Consider the following 15,944-nt stretch of genomic DNA (forward strand, 5'->3'; position numbering starts at 1 on the left):
AAAAAATAAGAAAGCGATTTTCAATATTGTAGTACATTAGAGAATCATGTAGTTTAGCAAAGGTATGTATTAAAAAACGAATAAGAAAACGAAGCTTACGTGTCTCAAAGTTCGTGCAAGTTTCCTTAAACTTAGCAGAAGTTCTTGCAATATTCTTGATTCTTTCCACGTTCCTGTTAGATATGAAATTCGCCTTTAAAGTACCATGTCGAAGGCTGAAGTTGCCTCGAACATCTTCAGCGAGCAATAAACTCTCACGTGGAAAGGATTCTCGCGCATTAAATAGTCGTGGACACTTATAACACTTAATATTCAGGTACTAATCGCGTTATCGTTTGGTGACTTAATTGCTGTATAGAAATCTCGAGACGATTCTTTTACTTTTTCTTTCTTCTTTCGAAGGAATCTTTCGATTTCTTCAGTCCTGTGCAACTTGTTACTCGTCAAAGCACTTCTCGGCAAGCAAGAGCTTCATCGAAATTTTGATCAGACCTGTTACGAAGTGTTTAATTATTTTTCAAAGCTTTTGGAATCCGAAAGGAAATGGTGCCCCTCTAGTAGAGACAGTATTTGAGCTCCTGGCACAAATTGCAAGAAATTTTATTCTCTGCGAAATGGGAGGATACCCAAGGATCTGATTACTGTAAGTATTTGATTTTTTAATATAACGTGTATATGTTCGGTTGACCCTAAGTTGTACTTACTTTCGAGGTTTCTACTTGTATCTTACTTGTTAGAAGTAAACGAAGTCTCTAGCGATTCGTGTGACGATCGTGGAGGCCAGCTCCATCGTTTTTTATTTCTCTTCATTTGCGTCTAAATGTTATTTTATGAACACACATTGGGGGAAATATCGATCGTAACATTGCTCGTTGTAAAATAATATCACAGGGAGCAATGGAACTTGGAAGTGATGAAACTCTTGGAATATTTTAGCGATTTGCATTTAAAGGGTGTAAAATTTGGATATTTTCGAAATTCTTTGACTTGGGAAATTGGATAAAAATTCCATGAGGAAGTAATTACTGACGAACAGCGATAGATACTTCCCTCACAATAATATCGTGACTAAGAAACCATTAACACGAATATATTTCCCTAACTTTTTTCAAAATTTTAATCGTGAATCAGATAGACTATATTAATTCCCATTTACACGTACATTAACCCCATAAGAATTCTTCATCACTGATAGACGAAGATCATAGAATCTCCTCATAGTACTTTAACAGTCTAACAGTCCTTTTACTAACTTTCCATAATTTGATTTTATAAATTATTTTGATTCAATATCTAGCTTATGAAATTTCCATAATTATTCACAGTAGTACTTTTCTATAACGCAGCTGCGTTCAAATCCGAAGTTGAGTAACCAGTTCAAGGTGTTCAAAATAAATTGAACCGTTCTCCTCTTAAAACAGCGTTTGTACCCTTAAAATAATAAGATCTAATTTAATAAAGAAATTATAGTTCCCAATTATTTTCCAAATTCCTGTCGAGCAGGGATATTTGGTCCAGAAGTAGTTCGATTAACAGCGTGAAAATTACTCGCGAACTCATTACTCAACCCAGTGCCTGATGGGTGTCATTTTTCGCAGGATTTTCAGGAAAAGCGATCAGGTTTCGATGGCGCACGTTGCAGCCACTGCAAACACGAGCGATCGCACAAATTCGAAATTTACTACCGACCGAATGCAATCACAGGCAGCGTTCGATCGCTCGTAATCTTATACGTGACGCGATGGTGTTGACACCACGCATCCCTGACCCCAGAGTTTGCCAATCGCCCCACCTGGCTGATCCCATTGAATAGAATTTCCGATGACGCGAGATTTTGATGTTGGTCATCCGCGTCGAGCATCCCCAACACGCTGTCCCGCGATAATGGCATCCCTATTGTTCACCGAATATACCATACCGCGAAAGATCGTTTGAATTAACGAGTCTCAGCCATTATACACTCCTGCATTCCTCACGTAGCGAACAGTAATTGAGGGAGTTTAAATTCTAACCTGATTCTAGCCATTTATGAATCGGTAATTAACTTGTCTAGCGTCTTTGATTTCCAAGCTCCAAACGTTACTATTCGCTCTCTTCCATCCACCGAGTATTGACGCTGACCCAGTTATCGGATTTCCTCTTTTAAGTGAAGCTCTTCGTGATTTCGAGTACCCTCTGTACTCTATTCCAGACAGCGGCGCTAAAATTGCCTATGCTCTTTCCCGTATTCTTCATACGATTCTTTATCGTATTATCTAGGAAGCGACCCTATGCACTCGTTTATTTTGTGTCCCGTCATTTTCTAGTGTTCAGTCAGTCGAAAGTCTTTGAAGTATCGCAGACTCAGTTCCCAAGGCATGTGAGTCTTCCTAATCGTCGAGTTTTCTTCTTGCCTGGAGCTTGAAAGATACGCTTTTCTATCAATATTCCAACAGTGCTTTCGATTTTCTCTCAGTTTCAGCTGCAGTAGAAATTCTTCAGTCTCAACAGAGGCTCTCTGTGTCACAACTCTCCTTTACCATCGTCTGCCTCAGCCTCCCTAGAACGACCAAACATCCTCAAAACCTCCAAGCATCTTGGACCACTTGGTCCCCTCAGAGCTTCAATCCTTCAATCCTGTTACGCCAGCTGTGCGCTTGACTTCCAATATCAGACCTTTATTTTCGCTTTCCAAGACCTTAAACGCTAGTAGTGATCTGTTCGATCACGGTGACGTCACGGTGCCGTCTTGGACGACTCCTGTACGAGTCTTGATGACTCAGCCCCTCTGGGACGCTCTTGCTAGGTCTCAAGGGCCCGTAGAATTGAGGCTGATAGTAATGGTCGGCAGTGTGGATCCTTTCGATTTCTCTGTCGCGAAGATTTTCCTCCATGTCCAGCGGCACGTGGAGGGACTGGGATTTCGGCAGCCTGGGCCTCGGTGGCGGTGGACAGATGCACGGGGGTGGCACCACCCCGCTGGAGATATGGGACCCCGAGAGAACACGGGTCGCGGGTTGACGACCCCATCCGACCAGGAAGAGCAACGCTGCACCGCACAAGGAACTTAAAGTGCACGCGTAGTAACCCACCCTTGGGCTGTTCGCGTTCATGTAACCTGTAAAAGGGTGGAACGAGCTTTACTTCCTGCATTATTTAGGTCACTGTTTGAAGAAATAGGAACTTCATGCAGTGATTCCTTGTAGATTCTCAAATCATCTACGAGTTTGCAATGAAGATGAAGTTTCTGAGGTCAACTCATAGAGGTAGGCTAGGATGGTATTATCAGGAGAGGTTTTGAGAAGAGTGATTTACCAGTAAGAGGAACTCCGAGAAGAATAGGCAGAGCCTCCGCGGCCTGCACGAGAGCCCAGGCCCTCGCGAAGTGTCTTGCCCTCAGCCTTTCCAGTGCCAACATTTTCAGGGAATAAAGGGCGCCGCCGAGGGAAGCGCCGTAAAGGCCAGACGCCAACACTAGTCCGTGGTAGCCCTGAACGCTGCCCAGTGCCACTTGCGCTATTGCTTTAGGTATAAAATGTAAGTAAAATTGAAGTCTTTCGTGGTTGGAGAATTTTAGGACAGGAATTAATGTGATTATAACTAGACTGCAGTTTATGTTTGTGCCAATTCATAACGTCGGAAATGGGGTCTATAAAAAGATATGACTCATTTTCTTAATACTATAGATGTGTGCATATTGCACTTTCAAGTACGTATTAAAATATTAAATACTGAAGTTTTAAAATGTTAAGATCTGCAGTCTGACTATATCTACTTTGCAATAACTGGTCAATAAACGAGTGATAAATTCATAAATTTCCAATTCAACATTATGTGGCAATGATAAGCATGCTGACTGCTCTAATAAGAAGTAACAGTCTTCATCAAGGATCCTATCAAGCCTCCCCAAGGATCGCTCAAACGCCAGCAAAACAATTCCACAGAGGCAGGTGAACGCTTCTCGCAAGCGAACGAGCTGAGTCGCAATTCGTAATGGGACTCTTAAGATTCCAATTTCCACTTTCATTGCGAGGTATCCCATGCAGCGATTCGCAGCGCATAGACAGTGCAGTTTATTTCGTAATCCGCTTACGCTGCACGATCATTAGAGCTCGGTCAGAAATAGAACGACGAACCTGGAACATTCCGCCAACGCTCTGCGCTTTGACGCTTCCATTCTGATACTGTTGATGACAGGGGATAGGGGTGGGCCCATTTGGAATTAATAATCGACGCGTTGCTCGTTAATAACCTGGTCGCTGGACGATTTGCGCCTCTTCATTCATCGCGCGATTTAATCCTGCGCTATTCTCGTGACCGAGATCAGCCCGATCCGAATGTGGAACAGGTCAAGCGCCGCACCAGAAACTAGCGGGGCACGATTGTTTTAGGGTGACGCCGATTTTCTTGCGAATATGAAGGGCTTGGCAAACGGGACGAGATAATGAGGCGGTTCAAGCAGAAACGACGCTGCAGCGAGATGACGACGACTTCTGACGGATCCAATTCAAAGCGACGTCGGTGACTTGAAAGAGAAATGACGATGGCGTGGGTCTGGCGGTAAGTGTGAGATGACGATGACGATGAATGTGGGATGATGAGCGTAGTGGTGAATAATGAGTCCTGAGTTGGGTTAGGTAGCGAGATTCGTGCAATTATTATTTTTTCCTCTTGTACTTCGGAATTAATAGTTTCACTCGTGTCCTCTTGCTTTAGGGTCATTAAGCTTCCTACATGAACCCAGTGTTATTACAATATTGTTGGAATGTTACTACTGGCAATGAGGACTAAATATACAGTGTGAGATAAAAGCTTGGATTCACTTTGCGAATTTTAAAAATCTGAGAAATTGATCAAAAACACAAAATAATGGATATAGAGTTCCATGGATTCTTTAAACTGCATTAACATAAAAAATATTGTAATTTCGGAACATCCAGTGCATTTTCAATTTTATTCTTGGATACCACTGCCATAATTCCTTGAAGCTTTCAGTAGATTGGTCCAATGTTCAACCAAACAATTCTTCTCGACTAAAACGATTAAAAAAATTCGAACATTATTTTCCGCCAGGCTGGATCCTGACTGTTATCACTGGAAACAGGAGTAGATCGTGACGAAACGTAAGTCGCCCTTTAACGGAGGAAATTGCAAATATCCTCCCTTTTTTAGGATAGTTTATCTCTTGTGGGCGAGCAGCGATGCTTGCAGTAGACAAGTAGGGGGTGGTATAAGCCAGTTTTTCGACGGGGGGTTGCTTTTCCTCCTTCACTGCTTGTATATTTGGCTCTCGGTTGTCGGGTCTCCTTCCCGACGTGAAAAAGAGATGGGTTTCCACATTATTTCGCTTGTATGCGTCTCCATATATACCTCGCTGGCTTCCCTGTCTCTTTCGAGGATGAATGTATGGGTCTACGCTGATTACGAGTTACGTTCACCCTGAAATTTTTGCTCGTACGTTTTGCATCCAACAGCCCCTTCTGAATATCGTATTTGAAGAGAAATTTGAAACACAGAACTACGATCGCTTTAGAAATAATCGTTGTTGGAATTATTGTCCCGATGCAATTTCGATGTAATCCTTTTTTTGTATCTTTTACTACTTTAAACTCCGTAGAGTTACCATTAACAAAGGATATTTAGCATAGAAAATTAACTTGGATAGTTGAAGCTTCATTTCAATAATCTAGATGTAATATATTGTTGCTTGAATATTGTCTGTTCATGAATTTCTCAATCTCCTTATTTTAAAAAATGTATAGCTCTCAATAATCTATAATTTAATTATTAATAGGGCTACCAGTTGACAAAGAATGGTAAACCCCAAACTTGTCAACTTTCTGTTTATTATTGCTCATTTTTCATAACGAAATTGCAGTGATCTCATGTTATATCATTATATAGTCCTCATATCGTATCACGGGTGCACTAAAATGTTCCAGTCCAATCGATATTATAACACAATACTTCCATCAACATAACTAAGCCCCTGGGGGGCGTATTATAGTTCCATACATGCTCCCTAGAATCTGACACAATTATCGAACTTAGTTATTCGCCACACAATAGCGACTCTTCTTCTTTCTCTCTATCCTTTTCATTCTTTGTTACCCCGCGAACGCATGAAATCCAAGCTCCAGTCTCAGACACGCTGGCTATCTCGAATAACCGCGGTCGGTGTCCATCGCGCGTGTGTCGCGCTTCGAAAGGTTCGACGGCCGGAGGTTTTTAAACGTAGCCCTCATTCAGTCCATAGTAGACGTTCCCTACCCCTTCCCAGCCCGTTCTGTCGCCCTTTTGAAGCTGGCGAGCTCTTCGAGTGTCGGCCGCCATACACGCCTTTGCCCCTCATTCAGTCGGCTTACCCTCCAGCTCCCGACACAAAGTATTTTCCATTCTGTCCCCAGAGTCACCAACCCCAGAGTCTCCTCTCGATTCTTTCTCTCTGTCCTCCGCTTTCTTGCCGTTCTTTGCCTTGGTCACGGAGAGAACCGCGGGGAGGCTCGCTCGAATCGTTAATGGTTGCTTGCTCTGGACAGAGGGCTGAATTTAAAACGCGAAGGGTCTCTGGCGAATTGGAACCTTGAACCTGCAGCTAGTATTTGAAGAACTAATAAATATAGAATTCTCTGTCTTATATTTTATGCAGAATGCAGTGGAAAGGTATTTCTTATGTGAAGAGAAATGAGGGTTATTGAGAAATTATGTGAGAGAAAAATTCTCGTAAGTAGAATTATACCCTAAAACTCAACGTTAGAATACATAAACTTCTAGTTTTTGTAAAGAATTCTTCCTCTGAAGTGCAATACAAAGCAGCATAAAAATTATACAGTCGTAATTCCCAAACACCCCTCGCATAAGCAACCTCTGAATGTAAATTCCCCTAAGCCATTTAGAGACCAGTCAGCTTGCTCGTAAAACATCTTAAGCTCCCACATCTAGGCTGCCGTCTAGCGTATACTGACCAACTCCTAAAAGTGCTGCCTGGCAGAGATACTGCCTGGACACCAGGCACTGAGCAGATGGTCTGGCTGTAACGACTCCCCAAGCCGCGCAGCCGAGGGCTGCTGCCAAGCCCAAGCAGGTCTGCAACAGCACCAGGGCGCTGGCCTCCAAGCCGTCTTTGTGCCCCTGGACAGCCTGAAACCGATGATCCTTGTTAGATAATCGCTCGCTGGAAACGCTTGCAAGGGAACCGCGCGACTGCTTCTCATAATGAACACCGATCACTGGAATCTATACGTAACCTGCAGAACTGTTTCCCTAAACTTCTGGAAGACCAGACCGCCAACGAAATACCGTGTACTCGGGTGCAAAGGTCAACCGCGATTAAACTGCGCGCGTAAACTGGCTAATTCTAAGGGAACTTCGCTGGTAGATGAAGTTGGAATAGCCTGTGTTAGAAGCACGTGTGTTCCTGGCAGTTTGCCGATTGCGCTGTGTGATAGTGGACTCTGCGAAGTTGCTAGTGATCGAGGGAGAAAGATGCAGTTGCAAAAATGAACAACGTAAATTTGGGTAGAGTATATAGTAGTTTCTAGTGAATCTAATGATGAATTAGAGGAGAGGGTGATGGTTAAAATTAGACCTATATGTGAAATATTGTTACTCGAGATAGTATTGTTTCAGCTTATTCGAAGAAATAATTTTGAAGGGAATTGTTCCACCATTGGAAATTAATTGAATAGTTCATAGTGTGAATTTTGCTGCACAAGCGGTGGAATATCGTTTCGAGCAATTAAATTTGAACCAATTTCATTCTAAAGCGTAATCAATAGAAACCTCAGTAAATTCATTACAGCACTGTTGCTCAACAGTATCTCTAATTACATCTCGACTAAAGTGGGCTACAAGGAGAAACAGAGAAGTAACGACTCGGAACGTGCGATTAGAGTACTCACGATGTAAAACGCGGGGGTGTAGAGGCCGAAACCAGCGGCTCCCGCAGCCAACATCAACATCCTAACAGGACGACTGCCCAGAGGGCTGAGGTCGACCCAGGGCTGTCTGGGCACCTTGTTCGGAGGCCTCTTCTCGTTCACTTTGCCGCGTTGATTCTTCAGGTGCAGCATGGCCCGTCGTTGGGGGTGGTAGAGAGAAGCGCTCCTGTAAATCAAGCCGAGGAAGAAGGCCAGCGAGAGAGCTCCTGTTATGGACTGCATCCCGCGTTCCCAGCCCAGCTTTCTGAGAAAATAGCGTGTCGTAATGGTTACAGAAGGCGCTCCCTTAAATTGAGTTACGTAACTTGTCTTTTAGATCGAACTTCCTCTCCCCTGATCCCGCATCTCGATATTGTGACGACGTAAATACCGAAGAATAAATTCTTGGGGGAATTGTTCTCCAGCTCGATCTTTGGAGAGGAATGCTTTCAGTGGAAACGTTAATGTGGATCTTCGATAATTGAAAATTGTGTGCTTTCCTATCGGTTTCGATGAGTTATTAAAGTGATCGAAGCTCTGATGGGCAAAGCGAAGAAAACAGTTTTGGTTAGAGATTAAGGTTTAGTATGAGACTTGGAACATATAACTAACACATTTATGCATTTATGGAAAATTAAGTGCAGGTTAGAATATTTAAAAAGTAAAACAAATTTCTACGTAGATCCCATAGGAGCATGAACTTCTCTAGCCAGCCACGATCTAAAAATAAGATCGTAGTACCATCTCCAATACAACTTTCCCTCTTTCCTTTCTTTTATTCTCTAATACAGTATTTACCCTCCATAAACTCGAACTTTGGTAATGAATTAATAAAGAACAGACAATATTTTTGAAAAGTTAACTCATGTGAACGCAACTTCTTCCTGTCTTATCAAATATGAACACGAAGGATATTGGGAAAGTAGTTCCAAGAGACATGAAAAACAGCGTCGATTTTCTAACAGGGGAACACTGAACATCAGTGTTTGTTTATGAGCAATTTTTTTAACAAAGCTTAGAATTCATTAAAGAAGGATAGAATTTCTTTCTCGAAAGGAGGACGAATTTACGATACTCGGCCAAAGGAACATTGAAAAAGAAAGCTTTTTCTCGTAGCAGCGGAGAATGCCTCGGTCTTCCAACAAAATTACAGTCTCCATGATGGACCTGCGGACCCAGGCAGTTACGCCAACTGGGAGCTCCCCTTTCGTCGACGGGTCAAAGCGACCGCAAAGTTCATAACGCGAGCCCGTTACGAAACATCAGCAACGTTTCTGCCAGCAGAGAGATCCACGGAATAGCCAGAAGCCCCTCACGCTGTCTCGTTTCAACCAGCTTTAAACTTTACACGGAGGAATCGTTTGGGATCCTGCGAAATGACGGGGAGTCCTTTTTACCTCTAGCTCGTGAGCACCTCTCGTCAACAATAACCATCCTTGTTTGTCGCTTGTGCAAGCCACTGCCTCCTTGAAGTCTCAGTGAAATTATTTTCTCGTCTGACTCTGTATAATTTTATGTCACTTGTTGAATCGAGCCTGCTTCTTCTATTTATCTACGTACTGGCAACAGTTTCATGCAACTCAGAAATTTTACTTTGGAATAAAGGGTAAGATCGTGTTTGGATCTTAAGAGTATAAAAAAGGACTCGATCGAAACATTTTTTTTTAAATATTTAAAGACTCGAGACTTGTCTGACTTCATGTAGTCTTATACTACTTGTGATTTTTAAAACAAGGAAATAATTCAGTAGAAATCTTTCCTTTGATTTTACTTTTATAATACTGCATTCTATCTATGTCGTTCTTCCCCTTCTCGACTGGTCTGAGCAAGGACAGTCACGTTCTACTTGTTGCGTTCAATACTCGGAACTGTTCTCTCTGCGAGCCAGCATGTCTGACTACACATAAATCTTGTAACACTGGATGTGGAAGAACATTGTTTCTCTGATTGGTTACAAGTTCCTTAAAAGTCCATACAGAATTCTTGATCTTGTTTTATTGGTCTTGGATGGCGGATCCTGTGCGAAGCTATACTACTTGCGACTTTACACACAACTTTCTTCTATTTTACTTACATTTATTTTAATTTCAGTTGTCTCTCTGCGTATAAATTTCCTTTATTTCTATCTTTGTGTGCAAGTTGATTTTACTTGCTGATACTGTTAGAGATCTCTTCCATTTGTATACACACGTATTAGTTACAGTTACTTATCTAACTGTAGCGCAGTCCCTCAGAATGTCTCGTTGCATTTAACATGAACCTGTTCTATTTGTCTGCTTATTTTACTCCCTACGAGCTTTCCTTCATACGAATATCTTCTATTTGTTTCTTCGTATAGAATTTCATACTATTTACCCAAAGATTATGGATACATCCCACTTGACTCCCTAGAGATATATGTCTTCTACTCGGCGACACTATAGCTATTGCAAATACGAGTCAACATTATCTTCCTAAGTGCATTAGGCTCGCATTACCAACAGCACTTTCCTAACATATCGATTGCTATTAGTTTCTACAGATGTTTTAGAAATCAGTAGCGATTAGAGTTTGTATTCAACACTCAGACACAGTGCAAATGGTTAACCAATAGTAAGATATCTGTAAACAGCAGAACAGCATAAATTACATATTATTAATTTCGAGGAAGTTGAAAACCTCAACTCTATATCATAAATTATCATAAATTTGCTTCTTATTATAACTTCCTTTCTCAATAAAAAGCTCCACTAATTCAATCTTTTTTCTATAAAAACAGAAATTCCTTCCTGCAGACTTCTACTCAAATTCCCAAAAATTAATTAAATATTATTTTGCCATGTAGCTTCAGAATTTTACTCGAAGCAATAAAACACCCCCTTGGCTGGTCTCTTGTACATCAATTCCACTCGCCTCGTTCAAGGAACATCCATTCTCCTCGTCCAATCAGACGTCACTCAAAGCTCATCGACGTTCAATCGAACAAGGAGCAAATCACTGCACCTCCATCCATCTCCAGACGTTTCGAACTCCTTATGTTCTGCACAATAAAGTCCAAGACGATTCCACTTTCTTCTTGGCCCATGTTCCTATCGAAGCACGAAGGCACGAGTCTTCCCCTCCAACCAGTAACCATCCACGGCTCCTCGGTTATTACCGACACGAAGCTCTCTGAGCAGACCTCTCAGCAACGTTTACGACGTTCCAAGATCTCGTCGAGAGGCAGCACGCTCTCGTCTCGCGAAAATGAGATATATAGTTCGCGAGAGCGTATCGTTTCCCCATCCCCTTCGCGACGCTACAGGACAATAAATAACGAGCGACGAGGCGTATCATGACCTCGTGGAGTAACAGAACAGCTCGTCAGCCAGGTGAACGCGTCGCGTTAATGCTGTGCTTATACTACTGGCCAACACGACGTTCCGTTTCGAAGCGGCATCTCTCTCCACCTGAACCGTTAATGGCGTCGCTGTTTCCGATTACGAGAATGCAATTAAATTCCTTGTCCTCCTATTACGGCCCTTACGAACCGATCCTACCAGAGTTTTTACGATGCTTTTAGTCCTTGGAGAAGATGGCTGGCGAGGGAACTTATGACGATGCTTTCATGGTCGTTTTCAGGAATTCCAGGCCACTTTAGTTTGGAGTTTTCGGCGATTTAATGTATGGCGAGATTAGGTTCAGCTTAAAATAGGGATAGTGGTTTTATTATTAAAATTAGCTGAGTTTTAATCCTCAGCACGACAAGGAGAGGTTATCGTGGCATCTCATGTCCAATTTTCCAACGCGAGCAAATTAAATCTTTAATTTAGAAAGTCTTTCACATATACGCTTCGACTTGTTAAATTCTAGTTAAGTTGTTAAATTCAAACACAGTGAAAACTCATCTCATTTTAGCCTGTAGAATCACCCCTTAAAACTTTTACTCACTGATCATTTCCAGAATAAAATGGAAGTTTATTGACGATAGTGGCTGTCCTAATACTTTTGAATGGGATTGCGCGCATAAAGGAATTTGCGTGTCACTATATATTCTACTTAAATGCTCTTTTGCCTCCCGAATCACGGTTTCCCGATCGCTGATTGATGGAATGTCGACCCCCCTTTTGACTGATGGCACCTGGTCGAAATGTCCACATCATTTCGACGTTCAGTAACTCCTGCGCGCGTTCCAAACATGCTGATTAATGCTCTCTCACTCTGTCTCTCTCTCTCTCTACCCTTTTTCTGTCCGTATTCAGTTAGAGGTCAGATTCATCGCGCGCGTGGGATGGCACGGGAAATGTTGCGCGAAAAATCGCGTGGGCGTGTTTCCTCGGTAACAGTCAAGACCGCGGGGGCGTCAGGATCCACGTGTATTTCCAGGGAGCTCCTACACGTCCGCCTCACGACCTCCTATAACCTACATTTGTCGTGAAAGATCTCCGCGTGCCCAGTTTCTCTGGGAAATTCGCGCATCGAGATTCTCCCACAGACATTCCACTGAAATCCTGAAAATTGCGTGGGAGGAACAATTTTTGGTTCCACGTCGTAGCTATTGTGTACCGTAGAAATTGGTGAAAATAAACTGTTGCAGTTGAAAATTTCGGATTCCTTTTGGCGAATGGACTGGGCTCGTTTGTTTAGATTTCTTGAGAGTGCAGTACTAATGGGTTGGTGTGGAATACATGACAAGAAGAGGTCGATTATAAATATTTGATGGCTTCTGAGATGTGTCGCATTCTCGTGGGAAAACACAAGTAGTACAGGTCAGCGAACAGATGGACAAGTAGTATAAACCAGTGAGTATACGAACATGTAGTACGACTCAGTAAATATACAGACGAGTGGATATACGGACAAGTAGAATAGCTAAGTGATTAGACTGACAACTAGAATACATAAGTGTTTCGATGGACATCCTCAAAGAAGAATTTAACCTACTGTTGCCAGCATAAAAAATAATCGAATACAAGTACAGTAATATAATTTAGAAAAAGAATTCATACTACAGTAAAGTCAAACATAAATATAATAGTATAGTAAAGATATCTACGACTAATATTTAAAGGGGATTTCGCTTTAATTAAACAGGAGTCAGTTTGTGGATAATCCCCACGAACACAGTGGATAAGGAACCTAGAGAAAATGAAGCTCGATCTCGTTAGCAGCGAGTTTTATTACGCACAAGCTGAGGTGACTTCGCGTCCTCGTCGTTCTGTTTAGAAAATTAGCGAAAATGAAATTGTATCGCCGACGACGACTGCTGCTTGGTACTAATTAAATGAACTCGGCCGGCGTTGTTATCAGTATACCTATTTAGAGAACTGAAGAAAATGAAGCTAGATCGTTAGATGTGAGTCTCATTTTGCATAAATATACAGCGACGTTGTTATCGAAATATTTTGATGCAGGAGAGAAGGAGATATTTAATAACCTTTCTGATTAGTTGAAGACCACAAGTGTTCTCATGTTTCAACCAACAACAGTATATTATTTCCTCTGATATTGATATATGCGGCAGTTACTCCAGATTTCGCTGTAGATCTTGATTATTTTCGCTGCAAGAAACAGAGCTCGTATATTGCACCTGCAATGCAGTAGCTTCGCGGTAAACCGTGGATCACCTGTCTAGAGGTCGGGAAAAGCATTAGTCTGGCCCCAAATGGCTAGAATCATCTCTGACAATTAGGCTATCTTAACGATGCAACACGTCATTTGTTTGAGTACCCCGCTTCCAATAACGTATTTCAGCCTGTCTACTGTACACATGTCACGACAACACACTCTCTAAAATTAAGTATCCTTTTCTATTAAATGCAATTAGAATTCTATTTCTAGAATAGAATAGAATTTTTAATATCTTATAAGCTTCAGTTATCTCTCAATTTATCTTCAACACTTGAACAAAGAAAAGCCTTCTGTTGACCATTTTTCAAAAAACACTCGATACTAATGAAACCTATGATACTTTAAAGTTTAGAGAATCTCATTTGTCACGAGAGAGTAAGTAGAAAGTACCTCGTGTTGGACAGACATCGTTGAGAAACATCTTGCGAGATAGCTTATCTACTGACCAGATTCAAACGTTTCCCAGTTCACCCTCGGTTCTCCTTTTATTCGTCCCTTCACTTTCCCCGAGATTGAATTATGAGCGCGGTTCCAATCGAATTTACAGCTCTCCCCCTTGCCCGCTTGTTTAATTAAAAGCACCCCACAGAAACAGTTCCTTCTCCCGTCATCGCCGCTTAATATCTTCAGTTGGAAAGTGTGATCGATCCATTAACGCAATTAAGAGCAGCGAGTAAAGTAATTCGTGTTCGAGGACTTTCCCGACTCTCGGGATTAAGAACGCTTTTTTGCTTTCGATCGACGCGATGGGAGCCTTCCGATAAGCAGGATCAATGTACTCCGTGTAAAATAATTTCTGATACAAAACCACTGAAGAAAATTTTGAAAACATTACACATAATGGAACCATCTACTTTAGTTTCTCAAGAACTGAAATAGGAACTCAAAATTGAGTTAAACTTTGGTAAAACCCTTTAGCTGGAGTTATAGAGTATACCTCAAATTAAATATAAATTTCTTCTAGCAAAAATCTTTTACAGACTTTTTCTAAATTTTTCTAAAAATGATTTATTCGTATAGATTCGGAGCCCAAAGTCATCAGACATCGAGTTTCGCATAAAATTCCGCCGACGAACTAACAGACCGCAATCAAGGACGCCAAACAAAACGTTCCATCGACGGGACAGATTGTTACAAAGGGAAATGGACGTCTAATTGTTTCGCATGGAAATCGCTCGATGGTTTCCACTTTCCACGTTTGTCGAATATCGTAAAACTGGTACAATATGCTTGAGGGAAAGCGCGCGACAAAAAGGATAGCGAGCTGAGAGCAGTGTTTTTCCTCTCGACGCGTTCCAGCTTCTGGGAAAGAGGAATTTTATCCGCAGCGATTTGCGTCGGGCATCGTTGTTTGCCAATACTTAACAGACACACTCTGATCTCCGCCTTTGATGTCTGCTCGCGGGAATGGTGAATCGTTTTCCGTTTTCCTCGTTCCGAAGGCGATCGGCTTTCATCGACACGGAGAAAGAATAAATGCGCCCCGACGGAGCAGATGATACGGAAATTTAATATCGTTCTGGAATTAACTGTCGATTTGTTACATCGCCATCGGGTGTGCTTTCACGGAAGTTTGTTTGATCTCGTGGACTAACATGTGAAAGAAATCGAGATGCAGAGAAAGGGATGTTTGAATTCTACAGATATCAATTTTGTGCCATTTCCAGCGATGAATTATTTTAAACGCTTCGAGTAAAAAATAATTTTTGTGAGTGCAAAGTTTTTTCATGGAGATGTCTACTTTGAGTATTATTACGAAAAGTTAACTATGTACACTGAATTCTTAATATAAACCATTGGAAATTAAAATTAGGTTTCAGGTCAAATAGTCTAGAATTATCATCGACTCGTATTGGAATGGCAGAAGCTCTTGGAGAATCAATGTTCAGGAAAATTCATGAATTTATAAGTGAGAATGAAGTTATTCGAAATGGTACATATTAAAGTCCACATTTATATGTAGCTTGTTAAAAATACTTGGAAATTGTATCCGTCTGCAAATGCAAATGAGGCAGCATTCATACAGTTCTCCCTTTACTTTAGGTTATTATACTTGTCTGGTTAGATACAGGTCATGTGGGATTTGATGCGAAACTGTCTTACTTGTATAACCACACAGGACACTGTTCTACTTCCTCGATATTCTCGTATACATACGTGTTTCATTTGTCCGCCCATTTCCACGTCTATTCTACTTGCTCAAATAATCAGGAACCTATTCCACTGATGCACCCATGTGCATCTTCGATATAACCTGACCGTCTCTGTACGGAAACATTCTACTGGCTGTAACACGAGTCTGTTCTACTTGTCTGATCTACATAACCCTACTCCACTTAGAGACTTGAAAACAGTGCAGACGCTCGTATCTACAAGTCTAAACCTTACCTGAAACACTTCTTAATTATATTGTCCGTGTGACAGTACGTTGTATTATTTACAGTAACTTGAGAATTT

General features: G+C 41.6%; 1 protein-coding gene across 7 annotated transcripts in view; it reads right to left on the minus strand.

Moving 5' to 3' along the window:
• Positions 1 to 2,355: 2,355 nt before the first annotated feature.
• LOC143178094 (monocarboxylate transporter 10) overlaps positions 2,356 to 15,944 on the minus strand; it is a 97,441-nt gene continuing 83,852 nt past the window's right edge. For all 7 annotated transcript variants that reach the window (XM_076376547.1, XM_076376549.1, XM_076376545.1 and 4 more), the window contains 4 exons: positions 7,881 to 8,163; positions 6,945 to 7,119; positions 3,295 to 3,501; positions 2,356 to 3,097 (listed from right to left, as the gene is read on the minus strand). In XM_076376547.1, the coding sequence (XP_076232662.1) occupies positions 2,679 to 3,097; positions 3,295 to 3,501; positions 6,945 to 7,119; positions 7,881 to 8,163 (1,084 nt within the window). In that variant the 3' untranslated portion in view covers positions 2,356 to 2,678. The remainder of the gene's footprint in view (positions 3,098 to 3,294; positions 3,502 to 6,944; positions 7,120 to 7,880; positions 8,164 to 15,944) is intronic.

The sequence above is a fragment of the Calliopsis andreniformis genome, chromosome 4, assembly GCF_051401765.1.
Source record: "Calliopsis andreniformis isolate RMS-2024a chromosome 4, iyCalAndr_principal, whole genome shotgun sequence".
NCBI lineage: Eukaryota > Metazoa > Arthropoda > Insecta > Hymenoptera > Andrenidae > Calliopsis > Calliopsis andreniformis.